This window comes from Sebastes umbrosus, chromosome 1 (genome assembly GCF_015220745.1).
Source record: "Sebastes umbrosus isolate fSebUmb1 chromosome 1, fSebUmb1.pri, whole genome shotgun sequence".
NCBI lineage: Eukaryota > Metazoa > Chordata > Actinopteri > Perciformes > Sebastidae > Sebastes > Sebastes umbrosus.
The window spans coordinates 39,204,587-39,229,168 of NC_051269.1; the positions used below are offsets into that span (position 1 = coordinate 39,204,587).

Genomic DNA, 24,582 nt, shown 5'->3' on the forward strand with positions numbered 1-24,582 from the left:
ACCGAAGGATTATATTAAAGCCTGTTTAGCAAGATGCAGGACTGGAGTTGAGAGATGACGCGTACGACCGGATTGTTTCACAAATAGCCAGCTTAAAAGCAAATTTGAAATCATTAAAAAGTTAAATCATCATCAGACGATAGCTGTTGGGTTCCGAGACTGCATTTCCCCAATGGGTTCCCCCTCTTTTACTCTCCACACGGACTGGGTGCGCTCCTTTTCATACAACTGGGGCACAATCCGGCAAGAAGTGATGATGAGCGGTGAGGGAGGAGCATACCTCTTAAATGGAGAGGAAGACATTTGTCGGCGGGAGGAGGCGTCTCTTTAAACAAAGCATGGATCTGTCAGAGCGATCAAGGTTTATTGTGTCATTAATTGTTGAGGAGATAACGATGCTACAGAGACAAAAATCAAACCAGCAATCACCTGCTGGCTGCTCTGCTGTGTGTTAAATATATACTGACTTTACTCATCAATATGAGATTGCACTGTTGCTTGGCATTAAGATTTACCCTGTTGTGTTTGTATCAGCCCTGTGATCGAGGTAGGCGTACATGCTGCTTTCACCACTTGAATTGAGCGAGGCATCCGGTGTATGCGCCGGCTGATACGCCTTTTAAATAGTGTGCAGACTCTGTCTACTCGGCGCACCACAGGCGTACGCCAGCGTTGTAATTGTGCGGACCCACTGTTTCCCTGCATTCAACCAAAGCGTACTTGAACGTGATCGGTCAATACTACTAGGACTACAAATGGAAACTTGAACGCTTCCGGTACCAAAATCATGTTCCATGCCTGCAGATTCTACATGTGAATGCAGAATCTGTTTATAGTGATGACCTCACCTGTAATCTTGCGAACACTCCAGACCTCTGATTGCCGAAGCCATATTTCTGCTGGGCTCTCAGCTCCTCCTCAGAGCTCTCCTTGTACACCTCCTGCTCAACCTGCCAGTCAAACTCTTCCTCATCTTCTTCTTCATCATCATCTCCCGCACCTTCACCGCATCCTTTGAAATGTTAAGAAGTTATGGTTGGCTCCAGATGAATTTCATTATTTATTTAATTAAACTGATGTAGAGATTTGACTTACCTGTGCTTAAGTCCTCGATCAGTGGTTTCGCTGAACGTGAGCCTTTTGGGGCGAGGAGACTCGTCAGCATCTGGAGTCCTTCAAAGTGCTCTCCAGCTGTTTCCTTTGGGACCCGAACAGTGACGACACCTGCAGCAAGATGAAGGGATGTTTATTAACCACTACAGAGCTCCTTTATAGAATAATCCTTTGTGATTTATGAAATGTAATTTAACTATACCAATGATTTGGTGACAGCGTCTCAAATGAGAGCATTTGCTTACTTTTTGAAATATTGTGAACTGAATACTATTCCTGTACATGTGCATCCAATGTTTATTGTCACAAATTGTACATATTGCACAGCACATGGTGAAATTCAGCTACTACATTTAACCCATCCTTGTATTTTATGAGCAGTGGGCAGCTACTATACTCCACTCCAGCTACCAGCCCACACTCCGTGCTTGGTCCGTGTGGGGACTTGAACCGACGACCCTCCGGGTCCCGGGCCAAGTCCTAACTGACTGAGCAATTGTTATTGAGATATGAAATGACCTACAGTATATTGTAATAGGAGATTTTGGCCATATCGCTAATTCTAATACTAAGTTGAGAAAGAAATGACTAAATGCTCTTTAGAAACTGACCTGCGATACGTCAGAAATGATGATGACCTGATGACTCACAACGTGTCGGAGGAAGAGGACAAGAAAAAAAACATAACACAGTAGGAAGTCAATGATCAGTTTCCTCATTTTTGTTTATAAGAAACTGTGATTGATTGCCTTTTTGTAGTCGTACATTTTAATTTGAAAGTAACTATCTCTTCATAACAAACAATAGCCAATCAGTGTGGCCACCTGTGCACGCAATACTATTAAAAACCAACTAAAAAACTATTAAAACTAAACAGGCAATAACATGATTGATGATTACACTGATTTGGCCGCACCACAGAGAAAATCTGATGGTCGCCTGAAGAGCTCATAAAATTTCAATGCCCCCAAGTGTTAAAGCTTAGATGTGCTTTACGATGGGAGCTGACTAATTGCTCGAGTTGTGGGCCTTTGCAGAATGAAAGAGCCTGAAAGAGGGATCTTAATGATTGCTCATTATAAGTCTAAACAAGGACACTCATTAGCGGAGCTTTATTAGCAGATGTTACAGGCTTATTTAGACGCAGTGAGTTGACTGGGGCCACGCTGACAGACGGGCGACGAGGTGTCAGAGTCCATAAGGCAGATGTCCCCATAAAGACAACTTCATTAGAACTGATTATGTGCAACACAAAGACAGATCACAGTGACAGACAGTAGTGTATAGACACTAGTGTACGTTTCATTTGCTCGTTATATATTTAAAGAAAATCCTACATGAGCTCCCTGTCACTGTGAGAAGAGATATTAAAGGCAGCTTGTAATCATTGTGACATTACAGATGGCTCCAGTGGCCCCGATGAAATAACATGATCAGCTGGTTAATTTGCTCTGGCTGATTGACTGAAGTACAAACTAAAGACACTCCGGGGATCAGTCACTGTCTGCAACTAGAACCAGTCAATTAAGAAGAGGGACTGGTCAACAATATCATGCAAAGCTAGGTTTTTATAAGGACCAGGATGTCTAAAGTTTCCAATTTGATTTTAATTAAATATTAAGGCTGTATATCAGTTCAAATAGCTAATCGCGATTAATCGCAAATTAATCGCACATTTTTTATATGAGATTTGTCAAGTATTTTACACTCTTATAAGCATGGTAGTTGGCAAATATGCTTGCTTCATGCAAATGTATGTAGTTACACAAATTTCAGGCATCCTGGTGGCTTTAAGACACAAAATACGGCTATTAGTGCATTTTACAACTTTTATGACCTGATGATTTAAATAAGAGTTATTCAAGTGTTTGTACTTGGAAAAAAATATTCGTTGATTCACAGACGTCTCTTTCCCAATGTAAGTCTATGTAAAAAAGTATTTTTGGGCCCAATGGCACCATGTGACAGACTCGGAAGTTGTGCTTCCACGGTTCGGCCACTGTGTCAAATTTGCTTCAATGGCCGGCGCTCTTCCTGGAGGCTTGTGTTCAATCCCAGCCATGGACCTTTGTTGTAAATCATAAGCATGTCTCTGTTTCTCCCTGTAGCTCCCATCTGTATCTTCACTGTGAAGCTATCCTATAAAAGGTTACACTGTTTTTTACCCCCCCCCCTCTTCAGCATACAGATGACTGTAATAAAATACAGCTCAATATGTTGAGATAGCATTTGTACAACTTAGAAGAAAAAAAAAAGATATAGGAAAACTGTTTTTCCCTTGTTGAAAGAAAGGTCAGCACATTGTGACAAACACCGGAGGGAAAAACAACAGTTGTTAGATTTTAAAAACATATCCTATTACTTGTTTCTGGGTCATTGTGTTGACAAAAACACAGAGAAATCAAATTAATGGAAGATATCAGATCCTCCGATTCTCTTGCCTTCCAGCGCTTCTCTGGCTCAATGCTCACATAGTGATGCTGATATTCTACAGTATATTGCAGTGGATGACAGACGGTGAATCACATCATAGTTTTAATCAACAGCAGGAACTTTAGAGCAACCTGAGAGACTAATTGAATCATATTTGATGAAATAAGAAAAAGGTAAGTTGAGTGTTGGAAATGTGTATGAGAAACGGCTTGTTCATGAGCTCTAACTGTCATATGAATATTTCAGTTTCTAAATGTATCGGTGCTGTCAACCTAATTATCTGAATTACTGAAGGGATTCTATTAATTTTATTTTGTCTCTTGTTAATTTATTTATTTATGTATTGTCGTGTTTGTTATGTGTATTTTTGCCTGTATTAAATAAAATTAAAATAAATAACAATAATAAAAAAAGTTGTGTGCATGCAAAGTTTACATTGCTACTTAGAAGCCACAATATTGCAAAAATAAAAATAAATTATAATAATAAATAAATAATAAAAAAGATTTTGTGCATGGTAAATTTACATTGCTAATTAGAAGTCACAAAACAGCAAAAATTAAAAATAAATAAAAAGGTTGTGTGCATGCTAAATTTACATTGCTACTTAGAAGCCGCAATATTTAAGAAAAGAAAATAATAATAAATAACAAAAAAGGTTGTGTGCATGCTAAATTTACATTGCTACTTAAAAGTCGCAATATTTAAGAAAAGAAAATAATAATAAATAACAAAAAAGGTTTTGTGCATGGTAAATTTACATTGCTACTTAGAAGCCACAATATTACAAAAATAAAAATAAATTATAATAATAAATAAATAATAAAAAAGGTTTTGTGCATGGCAAATTTACATTGCTACTTAGAAGCCCCAATATTGCAAAAATAAAAATAATAAATAAATAATAAAAAAGGTTTTGTGCATGCTAAATTTACATTGCTACTTAGAAGCAACACTATTGCAAAAATTGTGCTCCGCTTAATGCAACAGCTGTCAGTGCATTTACTGAAATATCTCAGCAACAACCATTTTGTTATGTAACATCACCATACATCTAATATGACAAGTCACGTTGTTTTTACCGCCATTGTATGTGTTATCATCATATAATAATGTGACCTACCTTTATCAATGTCAAACTTGGCATTTTCTCTCCCATCCTCCACTATTCTTCCAGGAAGAGATAATCTGAAAACAACAAATACCAACCCAGACGGTTACAGTCACTCATAACAAAAGACAAACATCCTCTTTGTTTGAAACTATTTCTATTGAGACACCCCATGAATTACCTTCTTTCATCATCCCCTTCTTTCATCCAAGCTAGTTTTATGTGTATTTTTGTTAACTCACCTGAGAAAGTATGGCTTGGCGTAGAACTTGAAATCAGTTCCATCAATGTAAAGGTCAAACTCTGATGTTCTGGTGTAGGGCACGCGGATGCTGAGGATCAGGTACTCTGGATCTTGGCTCAGGTCAAATGCAGGAGTTATCATGATGACTGCTGGTGTAATACAGACCTGTAGCATCAATGACATCAGGAAGAATTACCAGTTAAAATGCATAGGATTGCATTCAACATCAGTCTGCCAGGCTGTTATTGCATGGTGGCCCTGCTGACTATAGCATGCCACCTTGTGGTTGCCTCTATTACATGTTGTTGTAGTTAAACACAAGCAGCAGCCCACATGTGGCACACTGATAGTGTCAACAAAGCTTGTGTAAAACATAAAGACTTCCAAGCAGCTATTTACAAAAGGTGTCTTTACTTTGTCTTAACAATAGCTTGTAACCTGTTCCTTCCATTCTCTCTTATTTTGAAAAACCTTCACACCAAACTGCATTCAAAAATCTAGACATTTTAAGAGATCTTACTTGTTGACAAACCTGTGCATCTTTCAAAACATTCTTTAACCCATTTTACTAAATATAATAGTCTGTATTTATGTTCGGCATACATCTCATCTACCTAGAATAATGTTTAAAATATATTTTGCTGAAAACCTTATGGAGCTAACGTTATTTTAGCGAAGGAAGTTGGGGGCTAAACATGCATATAAATCATCAAAAGTGTAAATAAATAGCGTTTTTATTGGCCTAAATGTATGCCGAATTAAACATTAGACTCTAACAATCAGAAGACAGTGTGTAGTTATCTATGAAGCGATCACATGTGTCCATGAGCTTTATGTCAAACTGAATACACGTGTTTTTTGAATGAAGTTTCGCTTCATGGCTAGCTCGCTAACACATGATGGGTCTCCTCGTGTTTCTGCTAACAGAGCTAGATGACAGATTACCGTTACATAACACTGCTGTCACTCAGATACATGTTGATGGGAGTGGACTGTTTGAATCACTGAAGTGTCAGTCACTAAAACACACATTTAAGATGATAGTTTATAAGAATAGAGACTCACCAGATAAGCAGAGTTTCCCAACAGGCTTCACGTGCAGCTCTCTGATGCAGCCCATGCTTTACCATAGTACTCTGTGTAGACTGGCAGGAACAAATGTTTCATAGTTTTTTCACAAGACAGATGTTTATGGACAATAAATACAATAAATCAGCTTCTGTCAGTGTAGCAATAAGAATAGTTTTATGTATTTTACCAGGAGTGGCACACTTTTGTCCCTATGTTGAGGTCTCATAAGGGTCCTTGTGGAGGTGACAGATGGACAAAGCTAAAATGCAGATTAGTTTTCTTACTTTCACAAGCGAATGCATTATTTTAAAATACAGAAAAACAAACAAAGTAATAACATCTTAAACATTCATTAAAGGGACTATTTGTAACTTTCAGAAATGCTTGTTAACAGCGACACCTGTGGCCGTTAAGTCTACAAAAGTCAGCGTCGGGCTCACGCTTGCTCGCTCTAAATAGACATGAACGAGCATCGCTCAAAACAGTGAGGCGACACACGTCAGCTAAAACCTCAATATCACTCTATATTTCAGCTGCTTGGCAGTAATGTTAGCTGACAACACAAAGGCCTCTCCATGAATCACTGCTGATCCTAGTGTTGGCTTTTCCTGCTGGCTGAAGCAGGAAGAGAAACGTTATCGTCTCCGAGCACGCCCGCAGGGAGACACTGGCACCCACTGATAATGTGTCTCGCTGCGGAGCCCCGTCACTTCACAAGACACGGGAAACCTCTGTTGGTCTGGAGGAGCTGCAGCATTTATTTCTGCACAAACGTCCACTGTACATTCACTAGATATTCTCAGAGCTAAACTAACTCTTCTGCAGTGTGGAGTGAGCGCGCGTTCACGTTTAGAGGTGGAGCGAGACAGCGAGAACGCGCGCTGTGTGAGTGAAGGCAAGCAGGCAGAGGAGGAGAGACTCCGGCCACACGCAAGCGCGCATATGCGAGCTTGCATGTGTCCCAACCCGGTACATTTATACGCTTAAAAAGTTACAAACAGTCCCTTTAAATGTGAATATTTTCTGGTTTATTTGCTCCTCCATGACAGTAAACTGAATATCTTTGAAATGTGGACAAAACAAAACATTGGAGAACGTCATCTTGGGCTTTGGGAAACACTGATCGACATTTTTCACCATTTTATAGACCAAACAACTAATCACTTAATCAAGAAAATAATCAACAGATTTATCGAAAATTAAAATAATTGTTATTTGCAGACCTACTTTAGGCTACTACATCTAAATTACTAGCTACAATCCAGGGACAAACTTTTTACTCTTTTAAATGTATTTGACATCTTTAGTTACTACTCTGTACTTAATATGAGTATTAGTAGTATTAGTATTAGTGTGTCTGTCCATCTGTCCATCCGTCCTTCCGTCCATCCGTCCTTCCGTCCATTCACATTTTCGTTTCTGGAGTGCAACTCGGAAACAATTTAACTTAGGAACTCCAAATGTGGTATGATGGTTGAAAGTGTGGTCTAGTTGTGTCTTTTGGGGGTTAGAAGTCCAGGGTGCCCAAAATTGTTGAAATTTTGGCCAAAAACTGTGATTTATTTCGACTTCAATTTCGTTTCCGGAGTAGAACTTGAAAACTATTTAACCTCCCCACACCTCCCTGGGGAGGAGGGGGACAAAGGAGGACGGTCTACAGGACAGATAATGCACACACTGCACTGTATTAAACTGAGTTACTTTCTGGTTTTACTGCATTCTACAAACAATGTACAGCTTTATTCTGCACTTTAGTCTACTTTTTTAAAAAAAACTCTCTACCTCAGTTCTTATCCCGCATTATATTCCATATTTGACATTTCTTAATATCTATATCTCCTATATTTTACTATCCAGCACTATCCATCACTTTTTGCACTACATTCACATTTTTCATAGTCACGTATCTCAGTTGTTACCCTGCACTATATTCATTTTTAACAGTTTCTTCATCTCCTGTTATTTTTATATCTGGTATATTTTTTTATACTCTGTTTTACTTACTTGGATATTTTTATTAATATGTATCTATCTATCAATCTAACTTAGGAACTTCAAATTTGGTCTGATGGTTGACAGTGTGATCTAGTTGTGCCTTTTTGGGGGTTAGAAGTCCAGGGTGCCCAACATTGTTGAAATTTTTCCAAAAGGGCAAAACCTTTGGCCCTACTTTAGTAGGGGTCAAGCAGTGAGTGGAGGTATGTGAGCCATGCTCACTTTTGCCTTGGTTGGTCAAAGTCTTGCGTCACAGGCTAGATGTTTTAAAGCCTGAAAACAGAGCCATGAGGAGGTGCAGAACACTTGAATTACAATACGCTGAAAGGTTATTATGGATTTTTTGCCCAATGATGCCAAAAAATATTCTGCCTACTGCAGGTTTGAAGGTCCCATATTGTAAAAAGTGAGATTTTCATGTCTTTTATATTATAAAGCAGGTTTAAGTGCTATATAAATACTGTTAAACAATCAACATCAAAACGCTAAAATATACGGAGAAATACACACAGCCCGTATTCAGTAATTGTGCGTTTGAAACAAGCCGTTTGGATTTCCGTCCATTTGTGATGTCACAAATATAAAATATATATAGATCATTATACGGTTTTAAACAAACATTCTAAATGTGTGCCAGTTTATTTCCTGTTGCAGTGTATGTAAATAACATCAGCTGACAGGAAGTAAACATGGACCCAAACTGTTGCCTAGAAACGCAATTCCGTTGAAATGCACTAAAACGGAGCATTTCAGACTCAAAACTAGAAGGGACAGATGATTTAATAGACATTTAAAGCGGCAGTAGACAGAACGTTTTTTGCATCATTAGGCAAAAATTCTATAATAACCTTTCAGCATATTGTAATTCAAGTATGATTCGTCCCATATCGTGCTCATTTTCAGGTTCATACTTGTATTTTGTGTGTCTACTAGAACATGTTTACATGCTGTAATGTTCAAATAAAACTTTATTTTCCTCATACTGTCTGCCTGAATATACCTGTATTTACCTGAAACGCTCCCTCCTCCTCTCTGGCAGACATGAGCGGCGACCCGTCGGCCTCTAACACCCGCAACAAGTCGCTCTCACCATGCGGATGATAATAAAAGTCGTAATATTATAAAGTAGTAATTTTACGTGTTATTTTCTTTTTTCTCGTAAAGTTCCGACTTTGTTCTCGTAGTATTCCGACTTTTTTCTCGTATAGTTACGACTTTATTTTCGTAATATTATGACTTTTTTTCTCGTTAAGTTAAGACTTTATTCTCGTTATATTACGACTTTTTACTTGTAAAGTTACGATTTTATTCTCGTTATATTACGTCTTTTTTCTCGTAAAGTTATGACTTTATTCTTGTAATATTACGACTTTTTTTCTCGTTAAGTTATGACTTTATTCTCGTAATATTACGACCTTTTTTCTCGTTAAGTTATTACTTTATTCTCGCAATATTCCGACTTTTTACTCGTAAAGTTCCGACTTTGTTCTCGTAGTATTCCGACTTTTTTCTCGTAAACTTCCGTCTTTACTTTCGTAATATTATGACTTTTTACTCGTAAAGTTACGACTTTATTCTCGTTATATTATGACTTTTTACTCGTAAAGTTACGACTTTATTCTCGCTATATTACAACTTTTTTCTCGTAAAGTTATGACTTTATTCTCGTTATATTATGACTTTTTACTCGTAAAGTTACGACTTTATTCTCGCTATATTACAACTTTTTTCTCGTAAAGTTATGACTTTATTCCCGTAATATTACGACTTTTTTTCGTAACGTTATGACTTTATTCTCGTTATATTACGACTTTTTTTCTCGTAAAGTTATGACTTTATTCTCATAATATTATGCCTTTTTACTCATAAAGTTACGAATTTATTCTCGTAATATTACGACTTCTTTCTCGTTAAGTTATGACTTTATTCTCGTTACATTACGACTTTTTTCAGGTAAAGTTACGACTTTTTCTCCTAAAGTTACGACATTATTCTAAAAATATTATGCCTTTTTTCTCGTAAAGTTATGACTTTATTCTTGTAATATTACAACTTTTTTTTCTCGTTAAGTTATGACTTTATTCTCTGAATATTATGCCTTTTTCTCTTAAAGTTACGACTTTATTCTCGTAAAGTTACGACTTTATTCTAATAATATCATGCCTTTTTACTCGTAAAGTTCCGACTTTATTCTCGTAAAGTTACGACTTTATTCTAATAATATCATGCCTTTTTACTCGTAAAGTTACGACTTTATTCTAATAATATCATGCCTTTTTACTCGTAAAGTTACGACTTTGTTCTCGTAAAGTTACGACTTTTTTAAACGTAATATTATGACTTTATTCTGGAAATCTCAGATGTTTTTTCCCTTAATGTGGCCCTAATACTCCGTAGTAAATTTGCACTTGGGCCCTCACTGCATTAGACTTATATACTATATACTTATATATTTTTTTTTGCCTAACATGTCTCTGTAGACAGTGAAGGTTGCTCAACCCTGCCCTAGGCTACATGGTAATCACACTATAACAGTGCGGCAGTACCACCATCATTACGGTAAAGCGGGAGAAGCCCCTCCTCCGCTGTGTAATCCTCCATGGACGTGGAGAGAAGCTCCTCTCCGCTCTCCATCATCATCATCTGCAGAAGAAATGCGAGCGGGGAGCGGCAACAAAATGTCAACTGGAGCTGCTCTCCCTCTCCCTCCTCCTCTCCAGCAGACATGAGCGGCGCCCCGTCGGCCTCTAACACCCGCAACAAGTCGCCTTCACCATGCGGATCCACTGCAAAGTAGTTGTGATCGCTTTGTGCTTCGGAGTTTTCCTACTTTTGTACTTTTTGGGGGGCAACGCGGCGGACGATGATCCGCTGCTGAGAGAAGTTGGGGAGCAGCAGAAGCAGCAGGAGGAGAAGGAGGAGAAAGAGGAGGAAGACAACTCTTCTCGGTCTTCCTCCAAACAGATCCGACGAGATGTGGCTGCAAAGTTGGCGAAGAAAGCATCCGCCGTGCGTAAAGAGAAAGAGGCGCCTCCAAAGGGACGCAGAGAGAAGATCAACAGAGGAGCCAGCGTGAATGCAAAGAGGTAAAGGGGGGAGTTTGTTTCTTTTTCTCCTCTCTGTGTCCATCTCATGGCCTATTTCCATTTGTGCATCATCAACTTACTTGTTCTCATCTTTTCCTGTCGTTAAGGAAGTTAAAGAGTGTTTAATCTTTGCTTTTTAAGCAGAAATAACCTACATTGTGCTCAAGGACGCTGTGGCTTCACAATAGCACTGATCTGTCAAAGAGGGGACACTTCCCAACATGCATATTATTGGGCATAATCTGCTGCTTGGATGCATTTTTATATCCTTTTTTTTGTGTGTAATCAGAGGGGCTGCTCAAATGTCTGGCTAGAGAGCATGACTAATGTGATTATGTGGAAATATCAGCAGAGAGGATGGCACACAATAGCACAACATAATGATAAAGAATTACCTGACCTCTAAATCTGTGTCGATGTGATGGTTTCCTCCACGCCTACTTCCATTTGTGCATCATTAACTTACTTGTTCTCAATACTGATCCTATTGTTTTCCTGGTGTGGCATCTATATACTGCCTTTTTAATACAATACACAAGATAATTTGTGCACCAGTACATTTTTGAAAATATCAGAATATCAAGCAAGAGAAAAAATGACACAATTTGTAGAAATAAAGCCTATACAAATTCTCCCAAAACAGCATAACATTCACAATTTCCTCCTAGCTCTCTACTCCAGTCTTCCTATTATGTATCTGAAAATGAAACCTGAGAATCCATATTTTCTTCCTCTTTCCATCTCTTCAACTGCAAGGGACTACCTCATCATGTGGGTATCCGTCTGTAGACTGCACCTACACCTTCCTTGTCGTTAAGGAAGCTAAAGAGTGTTTAATCTTTGCTTTGAAAGCATCCTTCCTCCATCAAAAACAGCCTACATTGTGCTCAAGGATGCTGGCTTCACAATAGCACTGATCTGTCAAAGAGGGAACACTTCCCAACATGCATATTATGGGCATATCTGCTGCTTGGCTGCATTTTATGCCCTTTTTTGTGTGTGTAATCAGAGGGGCAGCTCAAATGTGTGGCTGAAATGTGAGTAGAGAGCATGACTAATGTGATTAGGTGGACATATTGGCACACAATGGCACAACAGAAGGATAAATACTTACCTGACCTCTAAATCTGGATCATTTGACCCTTTGGGGGCCTTTAATTCAGGCGTTAAAGAGGAGGGGGTTAAAGGTCACCTTGAGAGACATAAATTGCAATTAATAAGGAGCACAGAACGCCTGTTAAAATGATTACACTGGTGAGGAGATTACTGGAAATGACAGAAAACGGACACCCATCCTGTTGGCTGTCCAAATGTGCCAAAACAATCTGTGTGTGTGTGGGAGTGAAAAAAGCTTGTCAGGTGTGATTTTCCTCTCTGGACAGATAATAAGAGGAGCTGCATCCTGGCAGATGATCCGATTAAGTCACCATCCTCTTTGTCAGATTCAGACAAAAGGCAGTTTGTGTCAGTTGCTATTTCTGTTCAAGGATGGGAGCAGTTTTTTTTTTTTTTTATTCCTCCTAGCTTTTTCTAATTTCAGCCTCACACATCCCTTTTTACATTTCCTCCCCACCGGGCTGAATGCCAGCAGTGCCATAATAGCCTCGACGTGGCCGTGGAGATACCAGACGGGGCGGTAATATGTATTCTACTCCAAAAGCCAAAGACTGGAGGTTGGGGACACTGTTCGGTAGATAAAAGCCATCAAGGCGTTACATTGAGAAAGGACCTTTGCGTCCTCCCAGACGCCACACTCCTCCATGTGTGCTCAGCGCTGATAAGGGGAGATGGGGTGGAAAGGGTCACCGGTGGCCGTAAAGAAGAAAAAAAAAAAACACTAACAGGTTTGGAAAGCGTTCAAGACTGACTGCTGCGATTAGGTGGAAACACTCTGAGCATCTGGCCAAAGCCTCCAAAAAAAACTTTCTCCTATTTAATTGCATGAGCTAATCAGATGGTTGGGAGTATAAAAGACGAAGGAATCTGAACAATAGGGTGTAGTTTTTCTCGTAAAACACATATAAGCTTTGGCAAAAAATAGCCACTGAGAGCGGCAACGATTATTCTATTAGTTGACTATTAAATTAATCCTCAAGAATTAATCGGTTTGAGTAATTTTTTTAAAGGTCCCATATTGTAAAAAGTGAGATTTTCATGTCTTTTATATTATAAAGTAGGTTTAAGTGCTTTATAAATACTGTTAAACTATCAAAACGCTCAGTATACTGAGAAATACACACAGACACAATTGTGCGTTTGAAACAAGCCGTTAGGATTTCTGTCCATTTGTGATGTCACAAATATACAATATTTAGACCGTTACACGGTTTTAAACGTAAACATTTTAAATGTGTCCCAGTTTATTTCCTGTTGCAGTGGATGTGAATGACATCAGCTGACAGGAAGTAAACATGGACCCAAACTGTTGCCTAGCAACGCAATTCCATTGAAAAGCACTAAAACGGAGCGTTTCAGGCAGAGGGTAAATACAGGTTTATTCAGGCAGACAGTATGAGGAAAATAAAAGTTTTTTGGAACATAACAGCGTATAAACATGTTCTAGTAGAAACACAAAATACAAGTATGAACCTGAAAATGAGCACGATATGGGACCTTTAAGGAAAAGTTGACAAATTCTCTGATTCCAGCTTCTTAAATGTGAATATTTTCTGGTTTCTTTACTCTTCTGTGACCCTAAACTGAACATCTTTGAGTTGTGCACAAAACAAGACATTTGAGGACGTCATCTTGGACTTGAGCTTCAATTTTCTGACGTTTCATTGACCAAACAACTCATCGATTATTCTAGAAAATAATCGACAATGAAAATAATCATTAGTTGCAGCCAACCTGTACTACTGCTCTGTTAATATGGATCATAGGGATAATAAAGTATACACAGAGGGCTGAATGTTTGATTTTAGGGTTGCCCGTTTATCGCCTCTATAATAATCCCCATTGTCTTTAGCATCAAACACATTGTGTTTTATAGGTGTGTGTCTTTGCTGTTTGACTCTCTATTCAATCGTAAATGTGAGCGGCGGCAGACAGATTTCCTGTGCAGCATGCCTAATAGACAAACATCCCTGTTTTTCCTAATCATATCATTTCCTCTCGACACATCACACTACTTCCTGTGGCCAAAAATATAGAGAATAGAGAGCGCTCCATCTGTCCCCCCCACACCAGTGATTCTCAAAGTGGGGTCCGTGGTATACTCTGGCCGGGGGTTTTGCAAAATAATTAACTAAAAATCATAAAATTGTGCTATATTATTAAAGAAGTGCAAAGATGGGGACCATTTGTGCCAATAAAACAAGCATATTGTGTCCGTTACACCCACCCACGTTTGCTTTGGGCCAATAGAAACTCTGATATGATTGTGACACACCGCAAGAAGTTCATTATTTTTGAAGTTGAAACACTAACTGAGAGTCAGCTTTAGATTGGTAATTTTATATATCTGGATTTATTATGACTATGTCAGTCCTGCTACTGTTCATTTTCTGAAAGTTTTTAAGGTCAATTACTTGCAAAGTATAAATACGATGAAGTTAAGTCCAAGTTGAGGATCAAAATGACCCTCTGTGTAAAAGTATATAAGTGATATTAACATGATTCAAATTGAAAAGTGTTTCTCTTTATTATTATGAAACAAGTCTGAAGTATTTAGGTTGAAAAGTTGTATAAAGAGATAGTTCCAATGGCGTCTAAGAGTACAAATGGTAGTAAGCATTATACTTAATCGGTGTTACTATTATGAGGGTGTCCTTGGAAAATTTTCTCCTCTAACATCGTTAAATTAGTGAAATGATAGAAAGTTAATCTATAACAAAACATTTGCTGGTTCCAGATTCACAAACATGCTTCAAAAACAGTTTTTATATTGTTTTAAATTGAATATCTTTGGGTTGTGGAGTATTGGTCGGACCAAAAAAATCTATTTGAAAATGTCCCCTCAGGCTATGAGAAATTCTGCTGCGAATTTTCCACTTGTTTTGAACATTTTATACACTGAACGATTAATCAATTGATTAAAAAATATCACCATATTAACCCTCTGAGAACCCACAACAGACCCGTTTTTGTCTTTTTTTAGGGGGGTTCAGGGGGTCTTTAGGGTGAGATAGCAGGTCAGCGGTAGATGTCACATAGAAGTGGTGTACATCATCTGAAAGCTGGGAACCTTAACATTAATTTGAGATGCTGCTCAGCACTGTGTGTCAAGTTGTTCTAGTCATAAATCAGAAAGAAACATTGATTGAAATAACTTGTGAAAGTGCATAAGGGTTGAGAACATTTTGATTGAAGTACATGATGGTCATTCCCATGCTCTATTATGCCTCGTAAGTTTTGGTGCTAAATTTAACAATTTTTTACCACTCGAGAATTGATAAAAATGATCAGTAATCCCTCCAAAATACCACATTAAGACAACGAGACCTTGAGGAACACCATAGTAAAAGCCATGCTTTGATTTGGTATCAAAAACTTTTGACATTTTGAGATTTCTGCAAGAATTGTATTTTTCAGCGATTGGATGGCGAGCACGTCTGTTCTGGAAACTGCTCAGAAACCCCCTTATTGTCAATCTACCTAGGAAAGCCATCCATCCCCTGAATGCTCTAGATCTTTAGTTTTTGTCTGTAAAGTTTCATGAAGCTGTGATTATCCTAGAGGTCACCACAGGTCATTTTATACAGTGATGTCAAGTTTAAAAAAACAGTCTTGCGATATGAGATGGCTACTATGGGGACTAACATCATCACACATGAATACAGTTGGGCTCATTGGATCCACAAGAGTCTCAGTTTTACAGTGATACCCAATTTATGTAATTCCAAGACTGTTTAGTTTAGTTTTACCCCAGTATGCAGAAATATTCAAATACACCATTTTAGAATAGGCGAAAATAACACATCTGTACTGCATGCAAAAAACTGCATGTGATTATCATAAAGTGGGCATGTCTGTAAAGGGGAGACTCGTGGGTACCCACAGAACCCATTTTCATTCACATATCTTGAGGTCAGAGGTCAAGGGACCCCATGTGAAAACGGCCATGCCAGTTTTTCCTCGCCAAAATGTAGCCTAATTTGGTAAACATGTCTGGTACCAATGGATTCCTTAGGTTTCTAGATTCATATGATACCTTCTAGCTCTAAAACTGAGCCCGCTAAAGCTTCTGAAAGGCACTAAAGTCGTTCGGGATCACTGGCGATCCCGCTGGTCTCAGAGTTGACAATGAAAACAAGTATTTGTTGTAGCCCTAGACATCACAACCTGTCACGTATAATCCTCACAACAGATCCTTTACCCGTAAGTCACACATTCCTTCTCTCCGATCTCTTTATTACCTCCAGTATATGTTTCAAATGCAGAATAATACAGACGTAGCCCCTCTATCTGCTTTGTTACATTGAATTAAGGCCTGCATCTACAAGATTAGATAGGCATAGATACTTTGTGTTGAAACAAATCCCTTGCCCCGTCACTTCAAATACAGTTCAGCAGCGCTCCTCGCAGTAAAGAAGTCACTCTCTCGCTGTGGCATTATGCATAGCTATAAAAATGTCATCTCGCATGACTGAACACTCTCTCTGCTAGGAGTGTTTTGAAATCTCCATGCTTGCCTGCGTAGCCCCGACGTGGTTGGAGGGGGTGCTGGTGTGAGCCTCATCAGGGGCAGTTAAATCTGCCCGTTAGACGGGCTAACTCACTTTTAATTTACTAGGGAATGAGTCATAGAGGGTGTGGAAGGAGGAACTAGAGAGACAGAGAGACGTGCATAGGGTAAAATCATTTCTAAGAAGCAGGATTTGAAAGTCAAAGCTTAGAAAGTGACAAATCACGTACTGTACTCCTGGACGATAACCTTTTTCTTAACAGTTACAGATCCAGCAAATGCTGAAATGATTGATTGATTGAATAGCCGATCAACAGATCAGATTCACCAGATGCACCATAGACAGAAGTAGTAGTCAAGGTGAGTTAGTCCGAATGTGGTGATTGGGGTTGCCAATGAGATAAACACTCAACAACCACTGCCCTGCGCTGGGAAATAGGACCTTAACGCAAAAATTCTCCGCAATGATGCACGTTGCTTTGCAGGCTCACTTAAATGACCTTACCTTGCACGGCAGCTGGATTCTCACGATGTGACGAGATCACGTGAGAATCGTGGGATCACGCGGAAATCCATCTCGTTCAGCGTCAAGGGTCGGGTCTGGAAGGTAACCCGCAACTAACCTTGGTCAATGCCTAACCTTGACCATCTGGCAAGAGATGTTCTAGCTACGAACGATTTAAATTGGTTTAGGTGTTTGAGGCGACACGGAGGAGAGGCGATTGTTCATTCTAAACAACAATAGCGGCTCATAGCGTACATCAGTTATATCAGAGCTGGAGAGTATTTCTTTACTGAAATAAGAGCAAAGAACGGCACTGGATGCTTTTCTCGATGGAAAAGATGTTTTCGCTCTTCTCCTGACTGACTTCGGCAAGAGTTTGATTGACAGATGGTTCATCCAATCGCCTGCCAAGTATTTTTTGGAAGTGCCTGCCCTTTTCCAAACAGTTTCCAATGACGGCTGCTCAGATGGTTCTGTGTATCAAACCATCTGACGGATCAGGTTATAAAAGACCAGCTGTAGCTTCCACATTTGCATTTGCCATGCCAAAGACACTCTCTGTATGAACTATACATCCATTTTGGCTAATTCAAGTGTATTAGTGTTCAGTACTAACTCGATGTTCGATATGTGGGCTTGAACTTTTATAGCACTTCTTAGATCTCTGATTTTTTTTTTGGTACATATTTCAGTGATATGAAAGTAAGTCCCTTTTATAACGTGCATGTAAAATGTCATCAAGTTTAATGTGCACATCTTGGTCGAATAAAGAGTTGGGCTTGACACATATTGAGGGATATTTGGCTTTAGGCCTTTCAGCTGGACATCCTGATGAGTGTAAAATCTTTCCATAAGGCTAAGGGAATGAAAACAGATAATCTGGTTCCCATGGAAGCTTGAATCAGCTGGCTGTGGCTACATCAACAGCTATTTCCTTCCGACCAATGGGCAACTCCGGGGTCTGAAAAGTGAAGCCAATGCTGAAGTGCCTTAAACCTGCATTCTTTCTAACAGCCAGCAGGGGGCGACTCCTCTGGTTGCAAAAAGAAGTCTGATTGTATAGAAGTCTATGAGAAAATGAGCCTACTTCTCACTTGATTTATTACCTCAGTAAACATTGTAAACATGAGTTTATGGTCTCAATCGCTAGTTTCAAGTCTTCTTCAATACAGCATGATGTTCATTTAGTAAATTATGGTCCCATTTGGAGTCAAATAGAACATAAAGCAGGGGATGCTTTAGGGCGTGGCTACCTCGTGATTGACAGGTCACTATCAAGGCGTTGTCCGGGTTTTTGTCTTACAACTTTAACCCTTTCACAGTGTGTTTTCAATTCATGAAAGTTAATTATAACCTTTTTGGTCGCCAAAAAAGGTCTTATTCAGCATTAGGAGGTACTAAGCTCCACCCTCTTGTGTCACTACTGGTTACAAATAACCAAGTTGGCGACGGCCAAAACGCCAAACTTGAGGCTTCAAAACGGCAGTCCACAAACCAATGGGTGACGTCACTTTGACCACGTTCACTTCTTATATACAGTCTGTGCTTCTGAACAATCAATCACCACAGATTTGCTGAAGTTTCTGAATCTTCTGTGCTTTGCCACGTCTTGGCAACTTGTTGAATAAAGTGCAAGCCATGAATCGGTCTGAAGAAGCATCCATAGGTTTCACCGTTATGCGATCGAACATTTTGTGCTTTTAAGAGCTGAAATCAGCTCTACCCTCCTTCCTATTGAGGAAAGACATGATGGGAACATGTTCATTTTAATGATCTTGACACCCCGCTGGTTCAAAACCAAAGTGAACATGTAGGATACAAGTCCACCAAATGAGCCAGTTATATGCTGATTAATGAAATGCCTTCAAGGTGTTCTTTGGTGTAGTTTGTACTCTGGCTCTTCACTCTGTACATGTACATTTTTCTTTGACATTATCTTCAAAGGTGCTGCTTCTTTTTCCTCTCCTCCTTACATGATTTAAAAGGGTCGGCCGTGGCGCTTTGTAGGCAGAGGGCTCCTCGTGTGCTCACTCTGCTGCCAGTAATGAATTCAGTTCTTTTTGTGCCTCTTCTAGGCTTTTTTTGACTGCTTCCAGATGTGGGGAACAGTGCCATGACACAAAACATCATGTGTACAGCCCGTGCTTTACGCAACAGACATTTTTTTTCTTTTGTCCCTCCAATTTTTATGCGGAAATCATTTCAAGGGCATTCTTTTTGCATGAGTAAAAGTGCCACGTCATTCCATCCCACCGTTTAGGAGATATGGATTGCATTTTCTGCGGGCAAAAATAGGAATGTGTGTTCAACAACCTTGACAGAGCAGCATCGGGCCTTTGAAGCGTGGCAGACAGATTTCTCAGCACCTTCTCATTCATCCTAATCTGCGGTTCATCATTGTCCCTCAGCCATGCAGAAAACGAAGTGTCACGCTTGGAGACTGCCCCGCAAAAACCCACCTGTCAAATTTCACTCTTCTCTGTTCCCCTTTCCGTTTTATGGTTGCTTCATCCTCCGGGCTCAGAGGAGATCCGTGCCTTTTGGAATAAACAGTCTTTAGTCGTAAAACCATTTACCTTCCACTGTTCTCCAAAATAACACTCCTCTGTTCCTTTTTGCGTCTCTCCCTACGGCTATGACAACACTGATGTTGAACATGTTGTTATTACAACCAGCCCCATGCAGCGCGCGCATGTGGAGGACAAGTAGATCCTCAGCTTCAGGCTCCTCCATTGTACAAATGTTTCCGTATCGTGGTGGGAGATACTCCGCACCGCTGAGTGTATTTTAACACCACAGCAGCACCAGCTCTGCAGAGAGAGCACATTTTTTTACATCAGATAAAGGACCTCCTTGCCTTTGAGCGAGGAAGAACAAAGTCTGGTGGGAACTCACAGAGCTACAGAAGTAGTAGTGTGTGTGTGTGTGTGTGTGTGTGTGTGTGTGTGTGTGTGTGTGTGTGTGTGTGTGTGTGTGTGTGTGTGTGTGTGTGTGTGTGTGTGTGTGTGTGTGTGTGTGTGTGTGTGTGTGTGTGTGTGTGTGTGTGTGTGTGTGTGTGGTGTTGAACAATATGAAGGCAACAGATGTGAGATAAATCCTTGATTCTTCACCTTGTCTATCTGACAGGAGGATGAATGTGATGATGGGCTATTTTCCTGAATGCTTCGCTTGTTTCTTCTGTCTTGATTCTCATAAAGTCCAAGATGAATATCTGTGCTTCCTGACATGTTCATGTAGAGACATGCTATTACTGTTCAACAGTGACATGTTGACAGGTGAGGAGAGCTTACATGTGCCGCTGTGCTCTGAGACTGGATGCATTTAGTCACAGGCGGAAGTGTTTTTTAACACATCTGTTCGCTCAGTACGGGGTGTCTGTGGAAAGTTCTCTACCTGAATTCATTCTGCTGCCAGATTCTGAACAAAAACACACTTTAAAGTGAGACTTTCTTACCTTTGACGAAAGACACAAAACTGTTACTGTTTTGCTGTTGCAGCCTGACTTGGTATGGTACGACCAGTAGGCTAGATTATGGTTAGAAACTTTATATAGCCGGTTTGCTGAATAAATCTTTTCTACTTGTGCTACTGTTATATTATGTTTTATCTAGGGCTGTCAATCGATTAAAATATTTAATCATGATTAATCGCACCTTTTTCATCTGTTCAAAATGTACCTTAAAGGAAGATTTGTCAAGTATTTAATACTCTTATCAACATGGGAGTGGGCAAATATGCTTTCTTTTTGCAAATGTATATATATATCAATGACAGATATTGTCCAGAAACCCTCACAGGTACTGCATTTAGCATAGAAAATATGCTTAAATCATAACATGGCAAACTGCAGCCCAACAGACAACAACAGCTGTCAGTGTGTCAGTGTGCTGACTTGACTATGACTTGCCCCCAAACTGCATGTGATTATCATAAAGTGGGCATGTCTGTAAATGGGAGATTCGTGGGTACCCGTAGAACCCATTTACATTCACATATCTTGAGGTCAGAGGTCAAGGGACCCCTTTGAAAATGGCCATGACATTTTTTCCTTGCCAAAATTTAGCGCAAGTTTGGAGCGTAATTTAGTTTTGGTTGGTACCAATGGATTCTTTAGGTTTTTCTAGTTTCATATGATGCCAGTATCTTCACTCTAGCCTTAAAACTGCCCGCTACAATCTAAAAAACTCAATTTGTGTTAATGCAATATTATCACGTTAACTTTGACAGCCCTAATCCTAACCTTAACTCTTCGAGACCAATGCCTAACAATCTTGCGAAAGTGGTGATTCTCTCTCTACCGTTACATAAACAATATAGACCAATGGGTCCCTTTGTATTTCCTGTTTCAATGTTTGTTAATGCAGTAGCGGACAGGAAGTAAACTTGGACCAAAGCTGTTGCCCTAGCAACAGAATGGCAATGAAAAGGAGATTGCATCGTGTTATTTCAGACGGTTTGTTAGCAAGCTCGGTAGTTGTTGAGTGTGAATGACCAACGGTTGGCAGATAGTGAACAGTAGCTAGTTGTTATCTTCCAGTCTAACTTTTAAGCACATAATATTGTTTTAAGCTTATGACTGTAACATCTCTGTGAAGCAGCAGGTCCTGTTAGTCTGTTAACGCAAGCTAACATTAGCTCAAGCTAATACAGAAATGTCAGATCTGTAACATATCAAAATATAACATTGTCAGACATGACTCTAGTGACAACTATGAAGTTGTTAACAGTAAATATAAAGCCACTTTAAAAAATGTATGGAATGAAGTATACTGCTAATGTAATACATTACTTCAGTAAATGTGAGTTTAATTGGTTGATTTGTCTAAAACGAGCCAAGTTTACTTAAAAATTGAAGATGTTGGTTTGAAAAAAAGCAATTGCATAATTTTATGTGATTGCATGTGTAAAAACAACATAGATTTGTGATTATTTGATTTAATATTATGTAGATCACCCATTAAATTGCAATCACAATATTGGTCTGAAAGAATAGTAATTATGAAACTTGCTCAAGTAGTTCAGCCCTACTTCTACTTCCCTTTTCGTTCTACTACTGAGTCAATAATTACATGTTGAGCAGCTGAGCTTTGTTCAGATACCTAAAACTAAAATTGCCAGTTGTTATGTTGTCATTGAAATCTGTCAGGCTGAATTACAGAGACGTGTGTATAACAATGCACAACACATCATTTTCCATTTGATGGAATCACGCAAACAGAAAAAATTGGTGTCTTGGGTTTTGAATGTTTAATATAAGCATGATGTCGCTGCAATGAAGCGGATAAAGGCTGTGTTTTTGTACAAAAAATTGTTGAAGCAAAAGGGAATTTGAAGGAGCAAGAGGTTAATAACTACCATAGTTACAGCAGAAGGTTTAGGGTGTTCAAGTTCTGTTTTGTAGGCTTTTCCAATTATAGGGGGAAGTGCTGAATTACCATGTCCTTTTGGGGGTTTTTGTATAAAAATGTCCAATGGCATATAAGTATTATATATTACCACAAACTTTGAGTTTTGGTTACCAACCTTTAAAATTCTACATTGGTCAAATCTAATGTGGAGGTTTTAAATTTCAGTTTCTCTTTCAGTTCCTTCACTTTGTTTTGACTCAGCTTGGTTCAGTGCATCTCTTGTAGAGCACAAATTGCTCTTCACAAGCTCTGCAGCATGCAGGACAATTTACAGGCGACGAGTGAAGGAAACGAGGTTTGTGTAATCAGTGATTGTCAGCAGATCCAAACCCCCTCCACTTTCCCCACACATAGCCTTGGCCCATTTAGAGATGAAAACATTGTTTTATTCTACATCATTTGTTCAAATGAATGGGGCCCATTTGTATCTCTCTGTCCTCATTGTTACGTTGCATTGAAAACATTAGGGCTGTCCTCGATCAAAGAAAGTCGACTAACACTCATACGATTATTGATTTAATCGGCAGATCTGTAAAACTGAGTTTCTCCACAAAGAATCACACAAAAGCACCACTTTAAATCTTGTTTTTACCAGACATGTGCTCATAAGTTTCTTGGAAATAAGTCATTCAGTAGGAAAAAGCATTAAAAATGACTAATCGACTAAAGAAATCTTAGTCGACTAAGACCAAAACAACCGATTATTCAACTAAGAGGTGGCAGCCCTAGAAAATGTACTCAACCCGGGGGTCAGGAGATGATTTCAGGGGGTCGCCAGATGGTTGTGTAGAAAACAATACAAGAACATATTAAAATAAAACAACATGTCTTAGACTGGGAATGTTGTTTTTACATTACATCGCCTGTACCAGTGGTATAAGTTGCCTCAGAATAGATTTTGTTGAGTGTTTGTGAGTCAAAGAGTCAAAGTGTGCCTGCAGATGAGTTTCTGATGGGGGTTTTACGGCAGGTCAGGTGGAGAGAAAAAGTCACGGATCGCATCAAAAATCCACAGTGCCTGGAGCACATTGGTTAACGCCTAGGTGCTAGCTGTTAAAAATAAACAAAACTGGCGGGTCGCAAACACCAACCTGATTATTCTGGGGGGTCACGACTCGAAATGATTGAGAACCAGTGCTCGAATGTGTCTTTGTTCAGTTTAAAGGGGACCTATCATCCATACCTGTATTTCGGGTTTCTACTAGAACATGTTTACATGCTTTAATGTTCAAATATCGTTTTACTTTTCTCATTCCGGCTGTGCTGCAGCACCTCTTTTCACCCTCTTCAAACGCTCTGTTTGAGCTCCTGCCCCCCTACCCAAAAAAAAAGCCCAGTCTGCTCTGATTGGTCAGCTGGTCCACTCTGTTGTGATTGGTCAAGCAAACCAAACTCTACGGACTCCGCTTCAGCTCCGCTCTAACTCTAACTAGCTTTGTTTGAGGACGTGCCAAACTAGCTAAAAGTGTGTTACTTGGTGACATCACCACGTTACAGAAGAAAAGGCGGGACTTCAAGCGAGGCAGTTCAGGAGTAGTGTTTCAGTGGGGGAAGAGTAACTCCGTTTGGCGTGGACTTTGGGCTTTGTAACTTTGCAGACCTTTTACATGCACAAACATCTATATAACACATTAAAGGAAAGGGAAAAAGCACATTTCGATAGGTTCCCTTTAAATAATATATTGTACATTTGTACATCTTTTCTTGTACGAGACTGTCAGCACTTCTCATCCGTGTCTTTTGCATGTCTGTTTCAGCAAACCGCGGAACAACGTGGGCCGACCCGTGACCAGGCGCAAACGGGTGGAGGAGGTCATGCACCTGGCCGTGGTGGCCTGTGGGAGTCGTCTGGACGAGACGCTCACCATGGTCAAATCAGCCCTCCTGTTCAGCCTCAAGAGGATCACGTTTCACATTTTTGCTGAGGACCCTTTGGCCCCGCAGTTTGAAGAAAGGGTAAGAAAACCTCCAGTGGCCTGATGCCCAAATA

The 24,582-nt window shown here is 39.5% G+C and overlaps 2 protein-coding genes across 4 annotated transcripts in view; one reads left to right on the top strand and one right to left on the bottom strand.

Moving 5' to 3' along the window:
* The window catches only part of shq1 (SHQ1, H/ACA ribonucleoprotein assembly factor), a 40,851-nt gene extending 34,741 nt beyond the window's left edge, over positions 1 to 6,110 (bottom strand). Inside the window, exons 1-5 of one of the 3 annotated variants that reach the window (XM_037782465.1) lie at positions 5,967 to 6,110; positions 4,900 to 5,066; positions 4,670 to 4,734; positions 1,097 to 1,224; positions 849 to 1,007 (exon numbers count right to left, since the gene is read on the bottom strand). In XM_037782465.1, coding sequence (XP_037638393.1) covers positions 849 to 1,007; positions 1,097 to 1,224; positions 4,670 to 4,734; positions 4,900 to 5,042 — 495 coding nt within the window. In that variant the 5' untranslated portion in view covers positions 5,043 to 5,066; positions 5,967 to 6,110. Of the gene's footprint in view, positions 1 to 848; positions 1,013 to 1,091; positions 1,225 to 4,669; positions 4,735 to 4,899; positions 5,067 to 5,966 lie in introns of all 3 variants that reach the window. The other 2 variants (XM_037782457.1, XM_037782449.1) reach the window with 2 other exon arrangements.
* A 4,436-nt stretch (positions 6,111 to 10,546) lies between these two features.
* Positions 10,547 to 24,582, top strand: part of gxylt2 (glucoside xylosyltransferase 2) — a 28,547-nt gene continuing 14,511 nt past the window's right edge. The window contains exons 1-2 of the mRNA XM_037784603.1: positions 10,547 to 11,053; positions 24,350 to 24,548. Of these exons, the coding sequence (XP_037640531.1) occupies positions 10,743 to 11,053; positions 24,350 to 24,548 (510 nt within the window). The 5' untranslated portion in view covers positions 10,547 to 10,742. The remainder of the gene's footprint in view (positions 11,054 to 24,349; positions 24,549 to 24,582) is intronic.